The sequence below is a fragment of the Pagrus pagrus genome, assembly GCF_965226575.1.
Source record: "Pagrus pagrus genome assembly, chromosome: 15".
NCBI lineage: Eukaryota > Metazoa > Chordata > Actinopteri > Spariformes > Sparidae > Pagrus > Pagrus pagrus.
In genome coordinates, this window is record NC_140199.1 from 18044824 (window position 1) to 18071899 (window position 27076).

At 41.2% G+C, this 27076-nt stretch overlaps 2 protein-coding genes across 4 annotated transcripts in view; one reads left to right on the plus strand and one right to left on the minus strand.

Moving 5' to 3' along the window:
• Positions 1 to 1185: 1185 nt before the first annotated feature.
• Positions 1186 to 16355, minus strand: ggps1 (geranylgeranyl diphosphate synthase 1). 2 transcript variants are annotated; one of them, XM_084375462.1, is made up of 4 exons: positions 15798 to 16355; positions 13543 to 13635; positions 11647 to 11717; positions 1186 to 3288 (listed from the first exon to the last, which is right to left on the minus strand). In XM_084375462.1, the coding sequence occupies exons 2-4, from the start codon at positions 13613 to 13615 to the stop codon at positions 2485 to 2487; spliced, it is 948 nt and encodes a 315-aa protein (XP_084231588.1). In that variant the 5' UTR covers positions 13616 to 13635; positions 15798 to 16355; the 3' UTR covers positions 1186 to 2484. The 2 variants fall into 2 exon arrangements, with proteins under 2 accessions (XP_084231588.1, XP_084231589.1); XM_084375463.1 differs by lacking the exon at positions 15798 to 16355 and adding an exon at positions 15538 to 15640.
• Positions 16356 to 16560: 205 nt separating this feature from the next.
• arid4b (AT-rich interaction domain 4B) overlaps positions 16561 to 27076 on the plus strand; it is a 44001-nt gene continuing 33485 nt past the window's right edge. For both annotated transcript variants that reach the window (XM_084375460.1, XM_084375461.1), the window contains exons 1-2: positions 16561 to 16758; positions 19061 to 19109. In XM_084375460.1, the coding sequence (XP_084231586.1) occupies positions 19104 to 19109 (6 nt within the window). In that variant the 5' untranslated portion in view covers positions 16561 to 16758; positions 19061 to 19103. The remainder of the gene's footprint in view (positions 16759 to 19060; positions 19110 to 27076) is intronic.

The following is a 27076-nucleotide window of genomic DNA, read 5'->3' on the forward strand; positions in this document are numbered from 1 at the left end:
AAGATTTTGTTGTTGCCACAAGAATATTTATGAAATCTATTGAAGTGCAACAACAAAACAACACCAACGTGTAAAGTGCAGCCCAGTGATAAATAATCCAAAGCTTGCAGAGGATGAGGGAGACTGTGAGTGAGCCATGTCGCTCCTCACACAAAAGCTATTCTGTTTTGCTCTCAAACAGAACTCAGACGCTGTGGGTGGAGAAAATCAATCTAGCCAACCTAGCACCGGAGAGAGAGAAGAAATGAGAACCGCGAGAGGCTTTGATTATTGTGATGGACTTAAGTCAGCCCTGCAAAAGCCACTTCATACGTCTGTTTATCAAATCAGAAACGCATTTGCATCACATTTCCCTGCACTTGTGGCTGCTTGGAAGGAAAATTAGGAGAGGAGCTGCTCCCCTCAGATTTTCAAGAATTTGGCATTTTGATGAATAGATGTATTTTCAGAGAAGCCACAATTCAATCTGAAAGACTCGTAATTATCCGAATTGCAGCTGTCAAGAGCAAGAGCTTCACCGAGTCAACAGAGCTGTCTGGGACAGATAGCCTCTGTCCGCAGCTGAGGAATAACTCACGACAGTATTAACAGAAACCACAGATAATACAGGATTTAGATGACTGGTGCCTTGTGTTTCAGACCAGGCTTGTAGCTAGAGAAAGAGCGTGTCTATTACAAGCAGCCTGTGTGAGCGTTCAGTCAAGGTTGCTCAAAACAAAGCACATGGCAGGCAGCTCTGTAATAACTTGAGTCAGCCGGTTCGCCTCGCAGTCTGTACTATTCAGCATGCAGTTGCAAATGCAACAGCTGCCTTGGAAAAATAAACCCATGGATCTGTTGCAACACAAGACGGCTCGTTGTTGCATACACTGTGAATAATGATGGCTCAGTGTTTTGTTATGTTGTGCGTGTGTGTGTGGAGTCAATGTTCCTGAATAAAACATCAGGTCCAGTGTAGGAAGAGGTCTGTTTAAGTCAGAAAGACACACTTACAAACTTCTCGTTTGTCACATCTTGATTTTCAATTACCCCTGTGTGCTCAGTAGATGGTGCTGCTCGTCTCTGGAGAAGGGTCCTCTCTTCACCCGTCACATTAAACACCTTCAAAACAATGACATCTCACTGTGGCATCAAGGCCGGTTTGGTTGTGACATTTTGTTGAAGAAGTTGAGACAAGCCCTCAGGTCATCTTTGCAGGTTTTTTATTCAATAGATGCAAACAAGTTGTCAACTCCAGCACAGTGTCTACTTACAAATAACCCTCTAATAAAACATTAGAGATGTGAAGAACTGTGTTGAATCTGAGAACGGAAACAGTCTGCCATAAACCAAGCATCAATAGAGAATTCATATACAGCTGAGCATAAACAGCATGAGCTCTACTTTGCATATAATGCCGGCATGTTACATAACAAGTAGACGATTGAGTTGCAGAGGTTTTTTTCTAAAAGATTGGCACTCCGGCAGCTTAATGATAAAGGATCCCTAAATCACACACCATACACTCGAGACATCCGTGTCTTCTTTGAAACAGGGACTTCAGAAAAAGCACCCAGCATTCACTCTGCCCTACATTATCTATTTTCATATAGTGACAAAACATTAAAAAAATACATTTATATGCACTGTTGTGCACATCAAAAGGAAGGCTTTCAAGCTTTGTTGCACACTTGTTATTGTTCATTCTCAGAAAAGCAAAAAACCAGAACAAGTTAGTTTGTATTTTAATTGATTTCTCTCACTGACAGCACAGCTACACTTGGATGCCAAAAATTGCTGATGTGTACTTGAAAGCTTGAAGAATGCCATCGAGGACACAAAATAAAGAGGCAACATTTGGATCTGTCTTGTAGCTGCTGAAGTTGTAACCGTCTACCAGAATTCAAGTGCTCAAGTGTAATGATTAGCCATGTTTCCACCACAGGAACATCAGGGACTAGGAACCTTTGGAGGACCAGGGGCTAAATTAAGTAACAGGGACATCATTTTAACCCAAAAAGTCAGTGTTGGGGGGGGGTTGTACTTTCCAAAAGTACAGGAACTTTGGGGGTGGGGCTTGCAGCACAGAACATTGCTGATTTGTTTAGTACTCAAAGCATTTCTTTCAGCCACTGTTTTTGAAAATCTGTAGCCGCAAACTGGTTTGTGTTTTTGTTCATTGTGCTTTGAACCACTAACATGGAGTTGCAGAAAAAAAAAGCACGAGATAGATGACAAAGTCCAGACCCTATTGTTTTATAGTCAAACACCGCAATCGCTGCAGTGGGGATGCAGACAACAGGATGAAGGAACCCTTTAGTCCCCGGGAGTTAAGATTTATTCTAGGTGGAAACGCAGCTTTTCATTGTGAGTCATTAAATAGTTTGTGAATTTAACATACCAGTATCTGTGTTGAGCTTTTAAGAAGTATGTCTGCATCAGTGTATTAGCAAAGTTTCTGTGTTAGTGGAGTGTGCAGGGGCGAGTATGTGAAGGTGGATGAGGTCATTGGTTGTGGCTTGACTGTGGCTCAATACTGGACTCTGCTGCATCTTCAGCCTCATGATGCATTTTGCTGAGGTGTTTGACAAGGCTCTCCAGTTGAGGGTTCCCACCAAACTCCCTGATGAGGCGGTAGGCCTCTATCTCCAGGTCTCGCAGAGTATGACGGGTGTAAGCGAACGAGCCTACCTTCTCCAGATAGTCCACACAGTATCGTTTGATGTCCATGTTCTCCGTGCGCTGCCTCAGGATGTTCTGCACCTGGGTGCTCTCTGGACGCGACCATATGGCGTGAATGGTGGGGAAAGAGAACTTGCCCTCGGTCAGGTCCTCGCAGAAGCTCTTGTTCTCGCTATACTCACGAGAGCTCAGGTTGGCGTAGTCGTCGCGGATCTGGAAAAAGAGGCCCAGGGTGTCCAGGAGGGGTTTCAGGTCCTGTTTCCAGTCTGAGAAGAGCTGCATCAGGCCAACAGCCAGGCCGAAGAGCCCTCCGGTTTTCTGCAGCACCATGTTGCGGTACTCCTGCTCAGTGGGACAGGTGTAGGTGTCCCTCCAGTGGATGTCCAGACCCTGACCGCGGTGCAACTCCAGCAGCTGCCGGGTAAACACTCGGACAGCCTCAGGGTGCTCCAGGGTCAGCACCTTCTCCAAGCCCAAGAAGTAGACATAGTTGGACGAGTTGATGACGGAGGGAATGCCATAGATGCTGTGAGCGACGGGGAAGCCTCGCCGGAGCTTGGAGCTGTCCTCGATGTCATCTATGAGCAAGCTGGCGTTGTGGAGCATCTCCGTCACCTCGATGATCACCTGAACATGACACAAACATACAAGATTTTGCAGAAATGAATGCGTAGTTTGAGAATTATTTTATAAAGCGAGGCAGCTGGATTTTTCAGATCACATGACCATGTCATATCACAAATCTATCTAGGCAGGCTTTGAAGTGGTTCAGAACAATCAGTGTACCAATAAGAACTACCGGCAGCCATGGGCATGGTTTAGGTGAGATGACAAGTGACTGTTCGCTTGAAAACAACAATCCTAAAGAGGTTAGTGTAGAGTAGACGCTGTTATACCATCAGTTATATCAGAACAGCACTGAAGGCCTTTCTAGACTTTTTCTCAGCTTCAGTAAGAATTTGGTAGCACTCTCCTACTGCATGATATGGTTTGTTGATGCGATTGGTTCGCCCATGACAGACAGATGGTTCTTCCAATGACCTGGCAAGTATTTTTCGAAAGGGCCTGCCCTTTTCCAAACAGTTTCTAAGGGCAACTTCCCAGATGGTTCTGTGTAACAAAACCATCTGGTGGGTGAGAATTACTGTGCCTGGAAAAAAACACTAGTCACATTTTCCATTTCATAGCATTTAATGTTTTTATGTTTTGCTGCACTACTTTCAGGAGCTGTTACAATGACACTTATGCTGAGAAAACATCCTTTTCCTCCTCTAGCCTAGTGACACAGACAGTAACAGGTCCTCAGGAGCTCTGTCTAAATTATGCATTACAACTTGTATACAGCAGAGGGTGCCATGTCTACACTCTTGCCTGCACTGCTGCACTAGTGGGTCTTCATCAGCAGACAAAATAGTTTATGCAGAAACAAACGAGGCAGTCAGTCAGAGGGAAGAGTTGAGCGAAGACACGGTCACATTCAGAGATCGTCAAGACTGCTGTCCATTTTATCTCATCTGCTCTAAAACGACCCAAGAGAGCACAAAAGTGGCATGATGAGCTTAGAGATCTAATCACATGTGCACACTTTCACCTCAGGGCTCAGTAGTTAACATTAGCCGTAAATGAGGAGAAGTCTTGTTCAGCCCTTCTCATACCAAGAGGCAGGACACATGCTTAACAGACACTTCACTGTAATTATTTATAAGCTCAGCAGACAGTAAACGTCTTGTGTCCATCAGGAGAAACCTCGATCTGACCAAAAATGTCTTCAGTTCAGGTCGCTGTTTGACACAAAACAGCCAGGGCTGCAATCAGGTGTCTGCTGTCTCGTGCTGGCCATGCAGCCTGCTGGAGTGCTCCGCTGATTTAAAAGACAAGTGTTGTGGCCCTGTAATGAAAGCTGTTTGTATGGCACTGGGGAAGCACAAAGAGAGTCTCAGTGGGTCAGGCAGATGGCCAAGGCTGGGCCAGTTGAGCAGTTTATCCGCCAAATACAACCTTTCCTTCTGCAGGGTCCCGACACTTGCTCGCCCCGCAACCTCAGTGAGCCACTTATAAAAGAGAGGGGGGTTGTGGGTAAGGCTACAATGAATGCACACATGAACGAGACAAGTGTTATGTAGCTAGAAACGTGCTCATGGATTCCAACGTTTATTGCAGACTGTGGTCTTTGTGAAGTACAATTCCCCCATGAGCACAAAATTCACAAACAACAGCTTCAGATAACAGCAGCCATCAAACCTGAACACAAGCACCGACAATTTTCAAGTCTTGGAGTGTCTGGAGTCTCCAAGGAATCGAACTGGTCAGGCTGCTACTCTTAATACTGCCATTAACGTGCCCGAAGCATTTACCGCTCTGCAAGACTCCATTGATTATTACCAGAGGTGACTCAGAAACTCACTGTTTGCCAAAGCTACAATCAGTGCTCTATTAAGAATGTGGAGACTGCTTCACAACAAAAGAGTCCAATATATTGAGGAGAAAATACTCTGAAGCAGAAGATTCAGTTGTGTGTAGATGTGGCAAAAGTCCACACATTCTTTACTCAATTAGAAATACAGATACTTGTGTAAAAACAGACTGGTAAACGTAGAAGTACTGATTCAACTTCTTTACTCAAGTAAAAGTAAGTACTCAAAGTATAAAAGTATCCCTCTGAAGGACATTTCTATCGGCCATTTCTGTGCAAAACTAACTGAAGCTTGCGTCATATTAGAAGAATTCAAAGACTATTAACCTTGAAGGTAGGATCAGTAGGATTTGTCCGAGCTGTTCCTAAATGCACCAGAAAGATAGTTGATTGTTGAGTCTCATTCCCAGGACGTCAAATACTGAAATTTTGGGTTGGTAAAGCTGAGCACGGCAAAAAATTGAGAAAATAGGAAAATCCAGGCAGAGGGCTGCAGGGGTCCCCCTCTCCATCTGTTTCCATCTTGTTATGTCTGTCATGCGTAATATAAACTGATGCAAAATAAAAATAATTGATTATTTCCCTCAAATACATACAACTAAAGTATCAAGCCTGTTTTGGAGTAGAAAGTATAGATATTTTTGTTAAAATGTAGGGAGTTAAAGTCAAAAGTTATGAACCTGAAAAATCTACTGATGTACAGTCAAAGTATTTGTACTTGATTACTTCCCACCTCTCGTTATGTGCATGCATAAAACCTGTCTTATTTAGAGTTATTTAGTTTAACATGTTCATCCCACATGATCACACACCATGCCTACTGGACTGTGTCATCATCATTCATTTGAACAGCAGCTTTGGTGTGAAAATAATAAAATATTGCAGGTGTCCAACCAATTTGTGTAAAAATGCTCAAGAAACCACAGTATAATGTTAATCCGGGATTTATGTTTTGTATTTTTTTTTAATTATGTGGTTTGTATCCTTTTGTTTTTCTTCATCGATTGTCTTGTATTGTTTTTTGATGCTGTGTGGTGAAGCTGAAGACAATTTTCCACAATGTGATAAAAGAGGCTGAAACAATCAACTCATTTACAATACAGGGTTTTCCTGCAGTGTTTGCTAGAACGTGAAATCAGTGACACCTTCACTGTCATCATAAAGAATTAAAACACTTTTAAGAAATGAAACATTAACATTCAGGGAAAAGAGCAGAGGAGCTATTCCACCAAAGGTCATACATTTAATGAGTGTGGCTGTTGTTTAGGCTGTCATCCATTAATTAAATTGATCACGAGATGAGATATATCAGGATCTGTCTCGCTAACTACCTCTGAACTATTTCCTGAGGAAACCCTGCAATGCAAATGTATTAGCCTGATCCAAGCTTCACTGCAACACTGTCTGCTGATGTCACAGCTTTGTTTCTTTGAGCCCTCCGACACTTTACAGGTTATATCTACACTGTACTCTCACTCTGCATCAGTGGCATTAAGACCTAGAAGAAGCCCTGAGCCCGAGGCAGCAGATATTATCATGACTGACACATGTTTTCAAAGTAAACGACAGCAGACAGAATAAAAATGTAACCTTTCTACACTTTTACAGAGAATGGGAGGATGCCAGTCAGATAAAGGTTGCAGGCAGCTGATGTGTACAGAGGGAATTTCCCAAACCGCCTCAACCTGTACTGTACTACACTGCAGGGAAGCACATATGGGGGTTTGATAAAAAAATCCCTGTCAAATGAATGAGACACTGTGCCACTGTCACTGCTTCTGTCTTTCTGTAGGCATGGTTGTTTCCATGGAGGCGACTTCTTGGCAGCAGCGTGCTAATGATGACGAGAGGAGTCTGCATGACGGGTTCAGCAGGAGTTTACAGAGCTGCGACACACAGAGAGAGACGGGGTGAGACAAAGGGAGTCATGGGGGGAGATAGTCCTTTGAAATGTGAGGTAAATTTAAACCTTGACTACCTGCTGTACCATCACAAGGAAATTCGGTCTGAGGTGAAATTATCAGGAGAACAAAAGTAGATCTGCTTACAATCCGCATGTGAATGAAGTCCATATGAACTTCCAGCTATCCTACATCAAGAGACCTATCATTTAAACTCAAAACTCTTCATTTAACACGTCAGTACAGCCTCATGGAGCACATGTACTTCTAAATTGAAAACGACAGCACTTCAGTTGAGAAATGTAGCAGCATGTAATGTGAATATAATCAAAAATGCCACTCTGAATGTTGAGTCACTGCTTTTATTAATTTTGCAAACTGAATTCATTCATTTGTAGACACACAACTCACTGTAATAGTAGCAGTGTGAAAGCTGTGATTAAGTATCTCTCTACTGATACAAAGTGTTAGATGGATGCTGCAGCAGGAGGAGGGCAGACATGACAAGACTCATCTATAACACTCAATAATTCCTCAGAAGAAGCTGACAACTTTATTACTCCTTCACACAGATGCAACTATTTCTCTTTTCATCACATTGGGGGAAGACTTTCTTGTGCGCTGGAAGATGAAATGACCACAGCGGACAACAGTGCGACCTCTGAGCATCGCTGCAGAACTGAGATTCCTCTATTTGGGGGGAGGGTTTATAAAACATTCAGGAGAAAAGGAGACCTGTTGAACAGCAAACCTAATGAGACCTGACAGTCTCTGCACTTAGCATTCTGCACTGTGATAGTCATGTAGATTCAGAAAACGCACATTAGTCTCCATATCTTTATCGCGGGACACAGGACCAGTATTCAGCCATAACAATGCTCATGCCATCAGTCTAATAAGGTCAGTGGGCTGATCTCCATAAACAGACATTGGGGACCATCCTGCTGCTTACTAAAACCAATAAATCCTAAATGGCTAAAATGAAACCATATGAAAAGCAGGAATGCCAATCAGCCTGCTACAATCTAATCAGGCAGCATCCAAGAATATGTTACAACACTGTAATGGATGAGCGGAGGCGTATGTTTGCTTGGGACTTGAATCATGTTAATCCTTTGCTCTCAGAAGTGATCATGAACACGAGAAGCTGAAGGAGGAGTAGCCTCTCAGCGGAGATGAATGTGGCTGCAGTATGTCTTAAAATACACAAACAGTGTCTAAATGATGCCAAATATTTCCTTCTCATTCTCAATTAGTGCACCATGGGGAATACACTGTACAGTAAAACAATACCCTACCATGGCCTATCCATTTTCCTTCAAAAAGCATAAGCCAACTGATTTTAAGGATCTCTTTAAAAGATAGCGCTGCCTGCCATCATACTCCACTATAGCACCATCATCCCACTTTCAAAATAAGGTGTTAACTGCATTTTATCATGCAATATTAGCATTCAATTAACAAAATATCCTGGTAACCAGCGAAGTCATATTCAGGGAAATCCCTGGATTAAAAACAACAGCTACAAAAACTAATACAATTACCTTTGCAGTGATTAAAGCATTGCTTTTCCTTTAATCGCATTAAATTTGTCTTTAAAGTTGGATGGAAACACCAAATTGATTCCAGTCTGGGGATCAAAACAATTTCACAGGAATTTGCTTCATAACAGCTCACATGCAGCAAGTTAAAGTGCTTAGTGATCATAATTTAAAGACCACCTCAACTCACAAGGAAGTCTCTCATTCCCACCAGTAATACCACTCTTCCTCATTAAACACTCTGTTCAAATAGATTATTATCCTTTTAAGATGATGTAGTGAAATAGTAAAAGAAGAGGGAAAGGCAGCAGATAACGGAGAAATCTGACTTAGCATGGGTGAATATTCAAGAAAAAAAAGTCTTCAGCCAGTTGTAGTTGTATCAGTTGTAGTGAGGCGTCACATGACCAGCATGCATACGAACTCGTAAAGACAAAGACGTGTCCTGAATGCGAGTGGCAAAACAGGAAATAGAGACGGTTTGAATGACAAACAGTGAAGTGAATTCATTGCACATTATTTGCGCATGTTGCAAAGCACATTCCTAACCCCGAGGAAAAGGCCATTCTTTGAAAAAAGGGACAGACAACATACAACTTCTATAAAAACAGGCAAACCACAGCTAACTACTGTCTAAGCAGCTTTGTGAGATGAAAAAGCAGATGTGGAATTTGAAAACGTATTATCTGACAAAGATCCTGTTTTACATCATTCATCTTTGTTGAAGTGGTACAAATAGAGTTTTTGTGGGCAGGTTCCCCTCCTCTTCTTCTTGGATTCATGAAAGCCTGTGACGACTGTATTATTTTCTTTTGTATAACACTTAATTTTGTTGGTATCCCAGCCATCAACAGTTAAGTAAGCTGCCACTGTTTTACTTTCCTTTTGTTTTACTTTCTTTTTAACATAATTCTGAGTCGTGATTACACATGCACCACTGCTGAGCAACTTAAAAGCCCCGAGTCATGAGTTGACACCTTGAAATGAAACAGTAGATGTAACAGAGCGAAGTGTGTTTTCAAAATGAAGAATAGAGAGCCAACAGTGCAAGTGTTATGAATAAATCCACAGTGGGCAGTAGTGTTTGTGTGTATTGTGTGTGTATTTTCACATATTTGATTAATTCTAGGCTGCATTTGTATGTAAACTGTGCCTTCATTATTCTTTATTCAAGTTCAAAAAGGAGCTCTGCTGTGCTGTTCTGGACGTGGGGAAGAAATGTGAATTGAACATGATAAGCTCTGATCAGACACAGCTTGGTATTGTTACCAACATCAACTGTAGACTTAGAGCTTGGTCGGTCCTCCAACTGGCTTAACAACCATCCACCAGAGCAACAGCAGACCTTTTTAAATCGCCCCCAAAAATGTTTGACGTGGGCGGCAATTCAGAGGTCTAATGGGCTGTGTCTTTCAACAGTCAAACAGTCAGACCTCACAAAAAGAAACCACAACTCACCAAATTCTGCAGCTCTACAAAGCTTTTTGCTCTCATTTAGCTTCTTGTTTTGGTTTTAGGCTTCTCAAATTTACTATACGATCGGTCTCATTACAGTCTTAAACTTTTCTAACAGTAAGTAGCTATTTTCAGTCAAAAACCAACAAAAAAAAGCTCACACACACTGTGATAAACACACTGTACACAACCTACCCAGCACCAAACCATGGACAAACTTGGCAACTAGCAAATGAGGGCTCAATCGCATTGCCAATTTTTACCCCTACCCCTCATCTTCGTGTGCCAACCTGCCCCTGCGAGGGGAGTTACAAGGGGTAGTGTTTAAAATCCCCCCCTATGAAATGGGACATCCATTAAAGATTCTCATACATCATCAGATGTCATCGATGTCATTAATGTAAACAGACATGACCAGACATTTCCAATATGCCGTCTTTAGCAGTGGTGATTTCTCTAGCGTTACCGTGACAATGATAGTATTATTACAATGACATTTGCCATTTATGTGATGGAGATAGGAAAAGCATGGACACTCACAATTTGTTCCCAACTTCATTCTATCAATCAAGTCATGAAATAAAAAGAACACTGCTTCATTACCTGGCCACAAGCAGTGCTTTGTAGGCTAACATCAACGTGCTCCTGCCCTGCCAGCCTGCAGTGAGTTATAGGAGCAATACCAAGTGCAGCAACTTCACTGTGAACTTTAGTTAAAATTCAGGCATCACTTTGCCTTCAAAAGGGTGGGAAGTCAACATGAAATGCGTCAAAATGCAGGACTGTCATCTAAATCAGCAATAACAACGTAGCATTAACTGACAACCACGTTAGCCAAGATATCAGCATAGCCTTCAGTTTGAAATTTGGCGCCAAGACCTTGGTTTGGAGGGCCATGTTGCCCCATAACTTCGTCACATCTTTCTATCCCAACAAGAATCAGGACACCCTACACCTAGTTGTGACAGGCATAACAGAGAGGGAGGGCTAAGTCGTAGGGGCAGGGGGTGTATTGGGACGGGGCCGAAGAAAGTAGAGCATCATAAAAGCTTAGGATAAAAAATATAAAAGGGGTAAACATTGGGCGTGCACTTGTCAGATGGCCATAAATATAACTCAAATGGGATGATGATATTGGTCCAAATCTGCTGGATATTTAAGTAAATAACGATCTGTATATTAGCCAATCAACTTGTTTCTGAGTTTCTCTGCCCTGTGGTTCCTTAAAATTGTGGGGCTACACTTCTCTTACTCAAGATGAACTCTTCAAAAGTGAGTGTACGCACCATCTACATGGGCGAACAAAATGCATCCACCCTAAACAATTCATGAAATCAGCAATTAGAGAATGCTTTTTCACCCTGCAGATCAAACAAATGTAGAAAGGGGTAACTGTTCTGGTTTTGAAAGCATCCCCCCAGCGTTTTCATTTCATTCCACTCCACTTGATCCTCGGCTGCATTAACAGCCTCCTGTAATAAATCATGGATGCACTACACTCTCGTCCAACCTTTACATTTACATTCAGTTTGAAACAGAATACTCTGGTTGCATTACAAAATAAATTGCCTGTTCAGAATGAGCACAGCATCATTTCACCTTCGTGGACCCATCTGCAACAATAAACATCGCACAACTCTGAATGTTAAGAGGCTTGAAATGGCTGATTTCTCACCTGCAGTTTGTCCTCGGGAACATTAAGCCAGTGGTTAAACGCTTGGGATAGTTTTGTCCTCACTTGCTTTCCTGAGAAGAAAAACGGAAAACAAAAGCTTGTTAGTCAAAAACAATAAAGATCTAATTTAATTGCATCTTTCACACTGATTATTGTTGCAATCATCAGCTCATTCTACATTAAAAGTGGTCTTACTCTGAGGCTTTGCTGACATGAGCAGTTTTTCTCTCCGTTCTTATGTTGCTGATATTTGAGAATGAACATTTTGTTGATATCTATATTAACAAAGCTGGTGCGTGGTAGATACATATCCCCAGAGAAACCACATTTTAAAGGGAAATTAGATTGCTTTAGAACCTATGTCTTATTGTTTTAATTTCAGGTAAACATGACACCAATTTCAACCTCGCTGCTGTAGAAATTAAGCATAAAACACCTGCAAAAAACAGCTTAACAGAGTCAAATGAGACCAAAACAATACCAGCCTTGTAAAAATGTTAAAATCATTCAATCCCACCTATCTATAGCAGTCATTTAATAGTCTAAAAGCCCAAAACATTTACATCTTTCTTTTTTTTGTATTGCAGAGCTAATTCGGAGTTTACTTGCAGGTCAGCCTGGGCACACAACTGTGTTTAGCCAACAGTGGAGGTGAGATGTGACCTGGCTCGAGTTACTGAGAAGTCAAAAAAGAGAAAGGTCTTGTTGCTGCTCTGAATGAGACAGGAAGTTTTCTGTTGTTCAAAAACATGGCTTAAAGGAAGTCTTTCTTTGACCCTACTTGAAAGCCATTTCCAGCTGAGTGCTCACATTCACAATCTCAAACAGTGACAGGGTGAGTACATACCATACCATGCAAACCTACAGACATATTTGCCAAATCTATGACAAGGACTTGTGTTTAAAATATCTACATTTTCCTTTAATGAGAATGTATGTTGCAGGACTTCAAAATAATCGTATCTTTCAAGCCTTAATGACACAGTGGCACTGCAACAGAGGAAAACATCCCGACTAACTGACACACTTAGGACCTGTCCTATTTACCTAAATATAATTCTGATGTGAGGCCAGCCACTTCCACACTGTCAAAAAGTGATCAATCATAACTAAAAGGACAAATAAAGTCTGTCACCTTAACAGCAGCAAATGAGCGCTCGGTCAAGATAAATTAGACTCAATAAAACTGGGATGTTAAACATACACAGAACTACACACATGCACATTGTAATTTCTCAAACTGTTCTGTTTTATTACCATTTGGAGTCATCGTTGTGTAAAATACAGCTTCAGATATGAGTACAAGATATTATAAGACAAATCTATTTATAATCAAACCGTCATCTACTGTTTATTCAGTGAGATGTTAAAATGAAAACCATATAATTTACATAGTGAGACCATATGCTGCTGCCAAAATACAGATTTAAAATTTAAGTACCATATTAGTCAGCTGTCATGATTGTGGTACAAATGCACTATAATATACTACTATTATGATTATATGTAAAACAAGAACTGTATAAGCTACAATGGATGAATTGAAAGTTCAAATCAACTGCGCCACAGCAGTAACATACATACACGAGCAGCATTACCTGATAGCACAAAGCTAGGTTAAAACTGACCAACAAGATAACATCGCGTCTCATCTCGTGTAGTTTATGGTTCATGTTAGGTGAATGTTTTTTGTCTTCCGTGTATACTATTCCAGCACATTTTTTAGGCATCTTGCTGATGTTATGATCAAGTCTGACAAACAAGAAGTGAGCGGGTCAGGGCTCAGTGTAGCTCTAGGAATCATCAGCAGTACACACGGCTTTTTGATGACCTTTAAGATTCATGTCTGTACATCTTCAATCCAATCTGCAGTCACTGACATGGAAAGAGACTCACCTGGCAGCTGCAACAAGTACTTGTATGGTTCCAGCAGAATTCGCTCGGAGGCTGCTTGCGGGTCACTGTCCATCGCTTCAAGTTTACACAAATCTACAGTGGAGGACAGAGAACACAAAAAAGTAAGAAAAACCAAAAGACTGTCATTGTTGAAGATAAATGAGCACCCTGGAGTATTTATATGCTGTGCTATTCAGCCTCATAAAACTTTTATGACAAAAGGTCAAAATAAAAAGATCCATGCAAGGATTTTTGTTTTGAACTATAAAGATAAGTTAAAATCTTTTTAAATTGCCCTGTAATTAATGCTGTTTTCAGCTTCGCCCATCTGGATCTACAAAATGGAAAAACAACTGTTTTTCCATTTTTTTTTGATGAATGCGTTCATCTCTCAAGACATAGATGTGAATATTAAACTGGTTAAAATGCACAAACTGACAATGAAGAACAATACAGATGTTAGATGATTAGAAGACATAAAATTTGCACTCCACTTTGTATCTTCAAGCTGTGTTGTTTATAGACTCATAACAGTAAACAATTACTTTGCAAAAACATGAGCCATCAAGCCAACCCTCTGTAAACTAAGATTATTAATTTAGAGATAAGATAATGTAAGAGATTCAAAATCAAATCAATTGTATTTATATAGCCCAAAATCACAATCACATTGCTTCAGTGGGCTTTACAATGTGTACAGTGAACGACATCCTCTGTCCTTAGACCCTTGATTCGAGTAAGGAAAAACTTGATTGAGAGCTGGTTTACAAAAGTAATAGTGATCTTACCGAGCTCTGAAAGTTAAAAGGCTGCAAGTCCTCAATCACACAAGCGGAAGCAGAAGTAGTGAAGATGTGTATAATAGAAATTAGTGATAATTGCAGTGTGTTCGTGTTGGGTTCTTGCATCTGTTATTTCTCAGCACCAAACTTAGAACTGGCTCTTAACTGACAGATCTCAACCAGTGTTGAGTAGGAACAAATTGCAGAAAGGAGCGTGTGGACATGACACGAACAATGTCTGATTCAAAAGCCATCTTGGTGAATCTGACATCAGATACATAACTGCACAATGCTCCTAGTCACGTAGCAGCATAATACGCAGGAACTATATGGGTATCATCTGTGAGTGATACTTTTACCCACAAATAGTACTTTTTCTTTAAATACGCACATCATGGAGACACAGTATTAGTAATCCACTGTGTGTCAGACACATGTGCAGAGCCATTATATCCCCTAGTGCATGATGTCACACTCATCACATGACTAGATCAGTTACAACAATGACATGAGTGGTGAATCACAACTACTGGTTATGAATGATGTAGCAATAAAAATAGAAAGGCTTGGCTGTCTGTGAGAGCTAATGATTATCACAAAAAAACTACTTATTCTTTGCATAAGACTGCACTTTAGGTTTAATTTAATAAAAAGTCAGGACTAAACGGGTTACATCCCAGCTGCATTATAAAGATCTATCAGCCAATCAACCTAAAAAGAAAAGTGTGAAACCTCTATCTTGACAATATAACATTAGGGAACTAAATTCAGTTCAAAAAGGAAAACATTCACTGCAGCTCTGCTTGTGAAATTGACCACAGCCTCACAGCAACTCATAATTAAGTCATCACACTGCCATGGCCTTTTCTATCAGATAACACAGTGCTGCATTTCCATTTCCACCATGAGATGGGGCAACATTAGGAAGGCCTGATCTCTTTCGGTTTGTATTTACGGAGTAATCATTGCTTTTGAAAAGCTGCCACACCCTAGCATGTAGCTAAAGAGTTACAAGTTAAGGTTCAAATGTACACAACACTGCAATAAGCTTAGTAAATTGGTAGTTCAGTGTAAAGTATAATTCCACAACTTAAGTTTTAGACTTCAATGAATACATATTTTCATCAACAAGTGCCTGACGAGACTATATCAAAATATAGGTCGTTTCCCATTAGATACATCAACTTCTCAATTATATCTAAAACATGCTTACACTTTGAAATGTTGGGATATTGAGTTTCAACAGCAAGTCAAAACAGAGTATTGAAATAAGTATTAATTATTAGGCAGCAGGTTTTCCCCTCACGTTGACAACGCCTTAAACTTTCCCATCCCTACAAATAACTTAAACGATAAAATTAATCAACTTAAGATAACTTTGACCCAAATACTAGAAGAAAGGACAAGTAAACTGCTGCTGCTGCTGTTACCAGTTCACCTCAGGTCCCCTCCACTGTACTTCACTCCACCCACCTTGGCTGTCGTCTGTTCAGTCCGCTGACGAACCGCTCCTGTGTTCCTGTTAGCCAGACTGCTAGTTAGCTAGCGTTAGCAGGCTAACATAAACGAGCCGATATACCACAACTGAGCATTTCTTCCTTTCTTTCTTTGTCAAAATAAAAACTCCCACTTCAACGCTGGTCGACTAAGGCACACGATATGACTGCCACATCCACACTTTCATATCATTTTAAGGTCCGCGTGTTACTGGCTAATTTCACCATACCATGCTACGTTAGGGCAGTTTCCACTGAGCACTGTGCTGACACTTTTCGAGGTGGGCTAGTATTCATGAGCTACCTATATATGCTCCTTACAGAGCAGGCGCAGAGGAGGAGGGGAATGTAACATGGGTGCCTCGAGCATTGTGTGTTGCCGTTAAGTTGCTACATTGCCCGGCTAAAGCTTCCGACCTCTAAGTAAAGCAGGAAAACAAGCCCCCCGTGCTGTCGTTGTGTTGTCGGGCCACGCTGTAACATATATCGAGCACTTATATGTGTTCCAAAACTGGGAGTTGTAGTTTTTCAGTGTTTTTCCTCCCTGTATTGTGAGAGCCACCCAGTAGGATTACTTTTTACACCTTACCATGGATATTTTTCTCTTGCATCAGCCAATCGTGTGCTGCTAAGGCGTCTCCCGTCACTGTGGCATCCAATAGGCGGGCGCCCTTTGGGGAGAGGCGGGATTAGGACGCCCGTCAGTCATTCTCAGGAGGCGGGGGGAGAGGATCACAGAGAGAGCTAGGCTAGAGGAGCTACTCAACAAGGCAAACAGCAGCGCTCTGCGAAAACGACTTTTACCCATCCGCATCCAACATCAACTGGGGGCCAACGGACGACGCTAAAACCTGTCAGATTATTCACATAAATGTTCCTATGGATTACTAATACACTTTCGTCGAAAAATAGGAGTGTTTCTCAACTTGACAGCATAGGTAAGCCTGCTTTTGTTCGGCAAAGCCATCGCTATTTTGAACATTTTACTAGCTTGCTTCCCTGCTGCTACCAAGCCAACCTTGACGTTAGCTAACTTGTTAACTAATGCTGGGATGTGTTTAGGGGGGCTTTATGGAATGAATGAATTAGGCGACTGGACAGCAAAAAGCTGTTGGCCGAGAAAACAGAAAAAACTTGGTCTGCTCGATAACAAAGTTATGCTGTAGCCAGCCAAATTAAGCTGATGAGCACAGTGAAAGGTTATGCTACTCCGGGGTTGAATAGTTTCGAGGCTGCTGGACAGGCGCCGGAGTGTTGTGTTGTTCAGCGGAGGAATCCTCGGAGAGGTTGTCGTCGAGCAGCGCCTGTCATGGTTGTTCCCTGATAGCCGTCAAAAGTGATAATACACGAAACCATCGGCGACCTGTTTATGCTTGACATCGCTGCAGGATGTGATCGTTTCGACCAGCGACCGAGCGGTGTAATTTAACAGGTAAAATGCATTGTCAGGCTTTTCTTTTGTGCCAACAGTGTCGTTAGCTTCTCCCGGTCGACTTGGACCCGTGTAGGCTGGACCAGATGGGCTACCTTGTACCAAGGAGCTCATCGTTTGATCAGTTCAGAGCCTCTATTACCAGATGCGAGGTGGACTATTTTCCCCACTTGTGTTGTTCTCAATGCTGTGCGTGTGTGTGTGTGCGTGACCAGTCTTTTGCGAAATTTCCGTAGCTGGCAACATCCCCGCTAACAAACTGACGGGGCAGGGGGTTTAAATGGGCTCGACGCTTTAGTTAATCACAGTAGTGGGGTTTAGGACAAGAGAAAAGACAGACGAGGCTCTCTGGGTGCGTGTGTGTGTGTGCATTATTGTTGTTGGTGGTGGTCAATCACTCACTTGCAGCGGCTGGTCTAGGAAATTTGTCTGGGGCGGATGACATTGTATCCTCCGCGATCATTCACCGCGACCGAGGGAGCCTCAAACGAGGGCTGCGACCTTGGCTCCTGTTATTACAATAAAATGTAGTCGGTATTAACGCGGTGTTGCAGCGGTACAAGTCTCGCTTCGGGCTTGACCTTGTTGCGAACCGCTCCGTCGACTTATTTCTTTGTCAGAAGCGACGTTACTCCGTGAACAGTCAGCGAAACGACCAGGACCAGTCGACACAGTGAGCATTTAGCGAAGAAACAAAGTGACTTTTTTTAAAGGGGGGCTGCACGGCTCGGGCTCACTTTGTCTCAACTTGACGCTGTTATTGCGACACGGGCTTCAACGTGACATTTGTGTAAAGGTCTGGTGTGGTGTCTGCCCATGAGCAGTGTTATTATCGCTCTATTTTCGCTGTCGAGTGGACTCTCTCCGCAGAGAGCAGCGCGCCGAGACAAGGGGGAGAGGAAGCGAAAACGAAAATGAACGGAGCTTTTTTTTGTGGAAAAACCACGAGCTTCTCCTCCGAGAGAGAAATGGCTCTAACGAGGAGGGGGGGCAGGTGAATCGCGACCACCGTTTCCCGCAATTTCCAGTGTTTGTGCGCTCAAGTGTTCTCCCCTTTTCTTTTCTTTTTTTTTTAGCCGACTGTCAGCTACAGAAATGGCGTCATCCTCTGCTGTAGTGTTGGTATAGTCAGTGCAGTGCAGACAGCGGGCACCACCACGCTGCCGTACTCAAAGAGCCGAGCACCGTGCGGCGTTCACTGTCCCCATCACTTCATCCTAAACCACTCCATTATCCGTGCATTTTGCTGTGTGGACCGAAGGAGGAAGTCGTCTCTTTAACTTTGCGTTTTGCTCGCCCTTCGCAGCCAGAAGCCAAGCCTGACTGCTGCTTGCTTGCTTGCTTGCTTGCTTGCTGGCTGACTACAGCGCACTGGGCATTACATAAACGGCTTTAAAAGGGCTCTGCGAATGAGAGTGATCAGCCTGCCACGGTTTACTTTGCAACACAGATATTTTTGGGAATGTGGCTCCAGAGCTCGGGCACGCATACCATTAGCCCATTGCATTAGTTGGGATTATTAAAGCGAAGGATCCTTCAACTTTTCTTTTTTTTTTTTTTTTTTGCTTCTTCTTCTCAAATCAATTACAGCCTCAGTTCAGAATGAATCCCACGAGCCCTACAAGGAGGTTTCATGTGCAGACGATGTGTGTCTCTAAAGTGTGTGTCTCTGCCGCCCAGCTTCTACATGGCATCCAGCAGTGTAGCAGGAGAAGTGATGTCATCATAACATAGCCGTGTCTTGTTGTGGCAGACGGAAGTTGGCACTGTCTGTAATGCCTAACAGCTTCTTCAACCTCTGTTTTCAGCCCCGGATTCGTCACACTGGTCACCTAGAGGACTCATAGAGAGATGAAGGTAGGTTCATTCATTTATTCCTCCTTGCCTGTGTGTTGAATGCCATGGGGGAAACTCAATTAAATCACTACACTACTCCTGCATCACCAGCCCAGTCCCATTTAACTCCTGATTAAACATGCCTTCACCAGGCATATCAAACATAAAATGTTTAAATGTAATATCAATATTTTACTCTCTCCTTCTCATGAATAACGCCGGGCTGAACTTTTACTAAATGTCAATTCTGATCTTGTTCAAACACAGGGAGGCAAGTGCTTTGGACATGGGCCAGTGCAATACGTTTATTTGATAAGCATGATATTGAGTTTCCAGTGGCTTCAGCTGCATTTGCAAACACAAATTGGGATCTGGTATTGTGCTGTTATGCTTTGTTATGCAATTACATGCTGAGATAGTGCCCAGACATGTAGTGATACATGTGAATTCCAGTTTAAAAACTGCCTTCAAAGAGAGGGTCTAACCTAAATTCATCTTCAAGCTATTGGTGCATAATAACACATGAATAACAGAATAAATGAGCTGTGAAATTGACAAAATATTCAAAAGCTCTGGCATTGTTTTCTCAGGCTCTATTCAATTTTAAAATGCCACAACTGTCATTGTTTGGGAACTAGGATGTGATGAGAGCTATTTAATCTTTTCTTCTAATCTTTTCATATGTGAGGCTGTTGTTATGCCTGCAGGCTGTTGTGTCGTAACTTGTCATTTGTTGTCACGCGTGGAGTCTCAACCAGCAGAGGTGTTTCCCCTTTAAAGGAATTGGTGTGACGTGCAATAACTTAAGCGAGCGTCTGCAGTTTTTGGTACATTTTCATTTGGAGCACATGACAGCATCATGGGAAAAGAGTAAGGAAAGTAGAAGGTGTGAGCACATTGATAAGCTCTGTGATTGGAGAGTAAGCAGTGGTCAGAACACAAACTGCTCTCATAGTGATTTGTAGTCTGTCACTTTCGCCCTAATGATGCTTATTGTGGTTAATCAAACTATACCACCACCCACAGACAGACACCTTAGCAGTCAACCAGAGTATCCAATTAAAATGTTACCTAAAGCATCCGGCGATGTGCAAATAGTTGCCAACACATTTTCTGCATTATTCATTACATTTTGTCAAAACTGTGAGAGGATACCCTTTTTTTCTGATCCAAAGCGTTGCCATTTGTGTTGTCTGCACTCGTACTTGTCCCATTAGTAATACTGCCCTGAACTGCAGGATGACTTGTGGTTATATAATGAAATTGTTTATGTCAGAGGAAAACAGTGGATTTCTGATTGTCATGTCTGGAAGTGCATCCCAGTGAAAAGAGAGAGCATCCAGGCACAGATGATGTTGAAACAAAAGGGGTTAGCACCTAAATCACTCCTTGGGCTAGCTTTGCTGCTCAATTTCCTACAAGTGCCTACTTGAATAAAGCTTAATATATGAACCGAACATTCATCTAACTGTTGCTGTCAGTGCTCATGACCATTTTGCAGTCATTATTCTCTCCAGCTCGATAGCAATAGGCTCTTATTAGGCGATTATTATGCTTACACACGGTTATTTTCATAATAGCTGACAGGAGTGATGTTTGAACAGTGACATATCTGGTTTAATGTTGCAGCATTTGTTGTTTTCATAGTGCTCTGAGTCATCTGGCTCTATTGATGCTTGTGGAGCGCTCACTTATTTTACTGCTCTCTCTATAGTAGGAGCATCTGCTCGGTGCCTAAACTGTAAATTGCTCTGTAACGAAGACAACTTTTCATTATGTTCATTTAGCATTTCATGTCACTTTGGCTTATGGTCTGCAGCCTTTCTTTCATCGACTGCACTCACTGCTTAAACACTGTGTGCTGGATAAAACTCTTAACACCAGACATTATAAAAGTGGATGTGTTAGATAATTCTTAACTGTTATCATGAGATATTTTTTACAATTCTTTATGGACTTAATCCGCAAAGATCGTGTAAATGCCCTCGCTCAAACTTGAATCAAGAAGTCCTTGCTTGAGCAGAAGTATTCTGGTTGATGTATTCAGCCATTGCACTTTGTCAATGACCTTGGTAACCCAGACAAGATGCAATAAAAATGTCTGAAGCAGTAATACCAGCAGTCCAGGCTCATATTAAATATTTCATTTCAGATTTAAGCACTGTCTCATAATGTCCACGCCGTCCGTCCTCTCCATCAATTCATTAATAACTTTATTCTGTAGTCTACAAGCATGTAACTGTGTGCTAAGACAGCCATGCATCAAAAATGCCTTAAGCTTTACATTTACTACCACAACAACCAGAAGGTCCTTATTATTCCTCATTATAATGAACCATAGCTTTAATAAGATTTGATGTTTTAAAACTTGTAGACTTTGTCCCTCCACTCTGTACTGCTGTGGAACATATATGGCAAATTGTAACTGTGTTGTTTTCCTCTAAAGCTGTAAAAAAAACAAAAACATCCAGATCATCCAGAAAACCAACTTTCGACAGGCATGGTGCCAGCTACTATGTCTGAGTGTGTAGATGTTGCACTTCTTCAGTTAATGCACAAATTCAGCTTCATATTATTGGCTTAATTTTCAGCTACCGTTATGTAGCAGATAATATACATTTCCCAATATCAGGTCGATACTGCACATCATTGTTTGTTATATCATCATTGTTATAAATATTTATTTCATAATCAAAGCATGGCAGGCAGAGACATTCATTTTGCAGGACATAAGTCAGTTAAGGGGACTTTGGATCCTAGTACCATTTTTGTATCCTCATAGTACAATAAAATACAACAGGTGTTTGCTTTTAGCCCCATGGCCCACCATTCATGTTCAGTCTTTGCCCTCCAAGGTTAAAGTTTTTGGGCAGCCCTGCTCGTGAGGAAAACAGAACCCAGATGATGTCATCAGGGTTGTCTTGGCTTGGGCTTGAGAGGCATTTAGCAGGCTGGATCAGTCTAGTGAAAGACACTATTGAGTTGCAGAGCTTGGCTGATACTTTGGGGCTGATACTGATATATTGGCCAGTGAACACAAATGTTTTGCAGTGATCAGTCAAATGTGGTTATCAAACACTTGTGACAGATGTATGTAACGGGCAGGAGATTTTTTCAGTTTAACAATAATATTTATTGTTATTATGGTGGTATAGCATTTTTTTCTACATTATAATCTCTTAAAGAAAGGTTTTGTGTGGGCGCATTGGTCGGGCTCTATTGAGTTGCATTATGGGAAATGTAAGATTTAGTCTTTTTAAAGCTTGACCTTTGCTAGAGGCACAAAGCTGCTTCAATTTTGACCACTCTGATTTCAGTCTGACTCTTATGAGTCACCCAACTTTATGGAAGTGCAATATTGAATCGCTAGATTACTCCTTTAACTGTCGTTGGCAGTTCAATGTTGCTCTCTTGTGTCAAACAGTAACCGTTCAGACAGCTTTTGATAGCAGAAAATTGCTGTGCTGCCGTGGGAGTGAAATGTTGAGTTTTTCCTGCATTTAGACGGGTTAACAGCATGTGTTGCTGTCGGGATGTGGTACATACTTAAGCATTTGGGAAGAGGCCTTCAGCAGGCCAGGTGCAGCAGGCTGCTGTAGTTGAGGAGGTCCCTGCCTGGGAACCAAGTACAAGTACTGAAACCCCCACTGAGGCCTCACTGCTACGACTCGTTTGGTAAGCCTATGCAAAAAATAGAGTATTTACGTTTTGGAGTTGGCCATTCTTTCGAGTCTGCATGTTTGGTAAATGGTCAGGAAATGGGTTGCCCTGAGAGTATAAGCAGCAGTGATTTATTTTTATATATTAAAATGCAGAGTTTATTAAAAGTTCTGTCGCTGGGTTAAATTGTATGTGATGCTGCAGGAGGAGTGGATTTGCTGGACTGCTCTAAATTTGGGGTAATATGCCCGTAAACAAAAGGTATTAAGAGTGTTATTTTTTTGCTGGTTTGAAGCAGCCATGGCATTGCCAAGGCAACTCCTGTTGAACAACCAGTCACTGGAATTGTGGTCACTCTGGTTTGGACAAAGAGGTGATTCACAGCAGGATTATTGTACGTGTGAGCTTGGCTGGGAGCGAGCTTAATTCTCTCCTGCATGCCTCTTGCATGTTCCTTTGTTCGGCCTACAAGCCTATTCATTACAGCACAATATAATGGGTCAAAAACTATTGTTTCTAATTTTCTGTAACGCTGCTTACCACCTCAACGGTATGTTAACAAAGCGTTGGTTTATAGAGACATCAATATATTGTAACTCTCAAAATGAAATAATTGATTTGTTGCACTGCAATTAAGTTCACTTGATTTCACTTAGACATTTAACTGTTATGTCATTCTGTTTACACCAAAAGAAAAGCATAGTGAGGCATCATTTCTAACAATCTAACATGTTTCAGTTTAAAGAGTCACACAATCTGGATTAATTCCTGGCCAATGGCAACGTAGTGACCCTAAAAACTTTTCTTTACATTTAAGAACTGCAGTGGGAGCGAGCTGAACTGTTGGTGGGAAAATAAGACACAAACTGACAATTTGAAGTGGAAATCCCACATGTTAATTTAATTGGGCCTCCAGATGCCTGAACTAGAGATTCACAAGAAACAATTAGATGATTCACCCTCACACTTGGTTACTGATTTGGTGGATGGATGATGATGATGATGATGATGGGAGATATTCAGAAAAAGTTAACAACAAAGTTTTCCTATAATTTCAATTATGTAATCGCTGCTAATTTTATCTGCTCCTACATCATATTCTCATCATCAGTGAGTTAAAGTGGTAAAAGAAGCATTACTTGGTGTACTTGAAGTTTTTTGGAAGACCTGGGTGTGGAGGTGTTAGGGGTCCAACCCTGAGAACATTTTGTTTTTGATTCCAGTTCCCAGCATTTTGGATCATTATTAGATATGTGTACAAAAACCGGGAAAGCTTGAGCAGTTAATAAATAAGCAACATGCAAAAAGCTTAATGATAAAGTCCTCTGGGGACTAACAACAACCATTAGATAGGGAAAAAATCCTTTAGTTAGTTTGATACTCTCCACATTGATTTTACATTCAAATGCCTTGGGTGCTGAGCCTAAGTCTTTTAATAGGAGGGAAAACTGCGGTATCAAAAGTAAAAGTACTCATTATGTTATATTTTATATTATTGATATGTCACTACTGATGTATTAAAATCAAAGCAATTCAAGTTTTAAGTAAATCTTGCAGCTGGTCTAGGCAGAGCAAATTCTTACTCGTTTAGTAGCATAATAACCATCAATATTCAATAATAATGTATCATTTGTATGTATAATCACCTTCGATGCCTACTTAGTTCTCTTCTTAGGTCTGTTTACACTGCGCTTGATTAACATTGTGATGTTAATGAAGCGCTAATAGTCTAACTAATAGTCATAGCCTTGAAATAATTGCAGTGGAGTAAAAGCACAACATGTCCCTGTGAATTGCAGGAAAGTAGAAGTATAAAGTTAGATAACATAATTACCAAGGTGAAGTACACTTAAAGGTGTTATTGATAACATTCAGCCACTAAATGAGACATTCCAGCTCCCCCTACCTTTGCATTCACGTTCCAACACCGCTGTTGTTCAAATCATCAGGCCCCTCAAGTCATTGCCAGTTTGTGCACTAGCTAACGTTGCTGATGCCAGCTAAAATTGCAAACATTGCGTTAGCTTACTTTGCTAACGCTAGCTAGCTAACGTTATAGCAGTACAGTATGCTGGATGTATACTGCAGAACTCAGCCATTCTTATGTTTTATTTATATTTTTTTTAACAAAGTGGCAACTTGATCGCTGATGAAACACAGATACCACGGCAAACACCTTAAAATAATTGATTCACAAACGTAATAATGTTTTTATGGAAAAGAGATACTTTTATTCTGCACCTTTCTACAAGTTCTGTAATGTATCACTTTTAAAAAATGATTTGTCTATATAAAATGTTATCAATGTGACTTTTAGGTACAGTGCTTGTGTAAATGTCCTTAGTTACATTCCAACACTGATTATTAGTCTGTGATATTCGGAGTGGATGACATCAGCATGACATTACCAAAAGGATTGTGTTGAAAATAAGCCAGGCTTGGATCCAGTCCAGTGAAATTGTCCTTCACTCCACACCAATGAAGGATATAAATGGGCTGATGTAGATATTTTGGAAATAATGATCTGAGCAATCATAGGCTGTAAAACGCCCATGATAACAACCTGTGATAGTGGATAATTGAAGCTCCTCCACTGACTGACAACAGTGTTACTATTGACTGACCATGCAAATTAATAGGTCAAAGTTCAACAAAGGATACCTGCATTCTTCCATGGGACAGTCCATGAGAAACTTCCTGTGGTCTGTTTAACAAATGACCAGGCGTTCCTTGAGCCACTCCCCAATGACTGATACAAAGTGAGGCCATACACCAAAGTGTACCACAGGTTACACCAATCACCCCACAACTCTGCCTTTTTTTTTGCAGATTTACCTTCTGATAGCTTCCAGGCATTGTGTTTTTACTGAGTTGTAGAATAAAAATGCTTTAGTCACTCAGACTGTCCAAGAAATGCACCATAAGCAGCAACAGCAGCTTATTTTCAACATGCACTCTGTGGAGCTGGCTGTTAAATTTTTCATGACTTGAGAGTCTTTTATTGAGCAGAAACCGATCTCATTCTGCTGCTGCCACTGTCACTCTAGTCTAGTGTGTTTTGTTTTTTTTGGTAAAGCTGGAATGATTTCAAAGCTCTGACTTAATGTAGCTGCGTTTGCCTGTGTTGTCCCCTGAATAGAAAGGCTCGGATCACACTAGAAAATCAGTACTGCGTGTGATTCAACAGCCAGGACAGAGTCGCTTTATGACTGTCAACACAAGTGCACCATCACCTTTTAAATGGCTCCTTTATGGAGGGAAAAAAGCTTTTATGGCACGAATAAAATTAAGTTGTTATCTAATGATATCTCAGCTCATCTGACTGATATCCAAGTCGATCATCCTTGTAATTACTACCTGTATGAGGCTTTTTTTTCTCTCATGTGATGTTTTTAAAGGTGCACTATGTAGTTTATGGGGATGACATTTTAATCACAAGAGAAAGATCTTCATCTTTTTTTTTATGATAAACAGAATAAACAAACTGACCTTAAAGGACAACACAATTTCATACTATTTTACTTTGTTTATATGTGGCGGACCCTGACACCTTTCTAGCTTTCAAACAGTGTTCTGGGGACCTTATTCTCCTGAATAGCTTGTTTATTCAGTTAAGGAAAAAATTAATATTTCTGATCTTGTTTTATCACCTCATTAATATTGTAAATATTAAAATTCTGAGTTTGAATTTCTTCTCCAAAACTACATAGTGCCCCTATAAGCAAAGTTATGGTACAATTTTTTGGAGGCTTGTTTCTGTCCATGCCGGCTGCAGGTGTGTTTTATCACCACACGTCGAGTCACATTTTTTCATGTTTAATCAAGCACGTGTTCCTGGAGAATATTTTCCACATCAGTAGCACTAGGTGAATAGCCAGAGAGCTTGTCTTGATTGTACCACCGCTATTACCATTACATTGACTTTTGCATGCTGAAATGGCTTTTGAGGCTCATGATAAATGCCGCTCTGCTCTTTTTATGGCAGAATCTCAGATGAGAGCATCTCTTGTGAGGTGGCGTGGCGTTTTAAGCTTATTTAAAGTTGGTGAGAGGATGTTATACACCTCCCGAAGGCACAGGAATTCCGCCTCTCTGAGCTTAGTCATCTTGATTGGTTGATCTTCCGAGCAGGGGAAACATTGTCTGTCTTTCAGCGCTGGCAGGAGAAGATGAAAAAAAAGGAGTCAGTGTTTTTCTCTAGACAGCTGAAGGCTAAATGACAATCTAATCCGAGGAATGGAATTTTCTTTCATAGTTGTAGCTGAATGCTGGAAGGTGGGGCATTATCAGTGGAAACAACAAACTGTCCTCTGTTTGTGTTGGCATGT

Excerpts from the sequence above, each read along its gene's own strand:
- ggps1 (XM_084375462.1), bottom strand. The coding sequence starts at position 13,615 with ATGGACAGTGACCCGCAAGCAGCCTCCGAGCGAATTCTGCTGGAACCA. Across the intron at positions 11,718-13,542 it reads GTACTTGTTGCAGCTGCCAG|GAAAGCAAGTGAGGACAAAA; the intron begins GTGAGTCTCTTT and ends TTTTCTTCTCAG. Across the intron at positions 3,289-11,646 it reads TTCCCGAGGACAAACTGCAG|GTGATCATCGAGGTGACGGA; the intron begins GTGAGAAATCAG and ends TGTCATGTTCAG.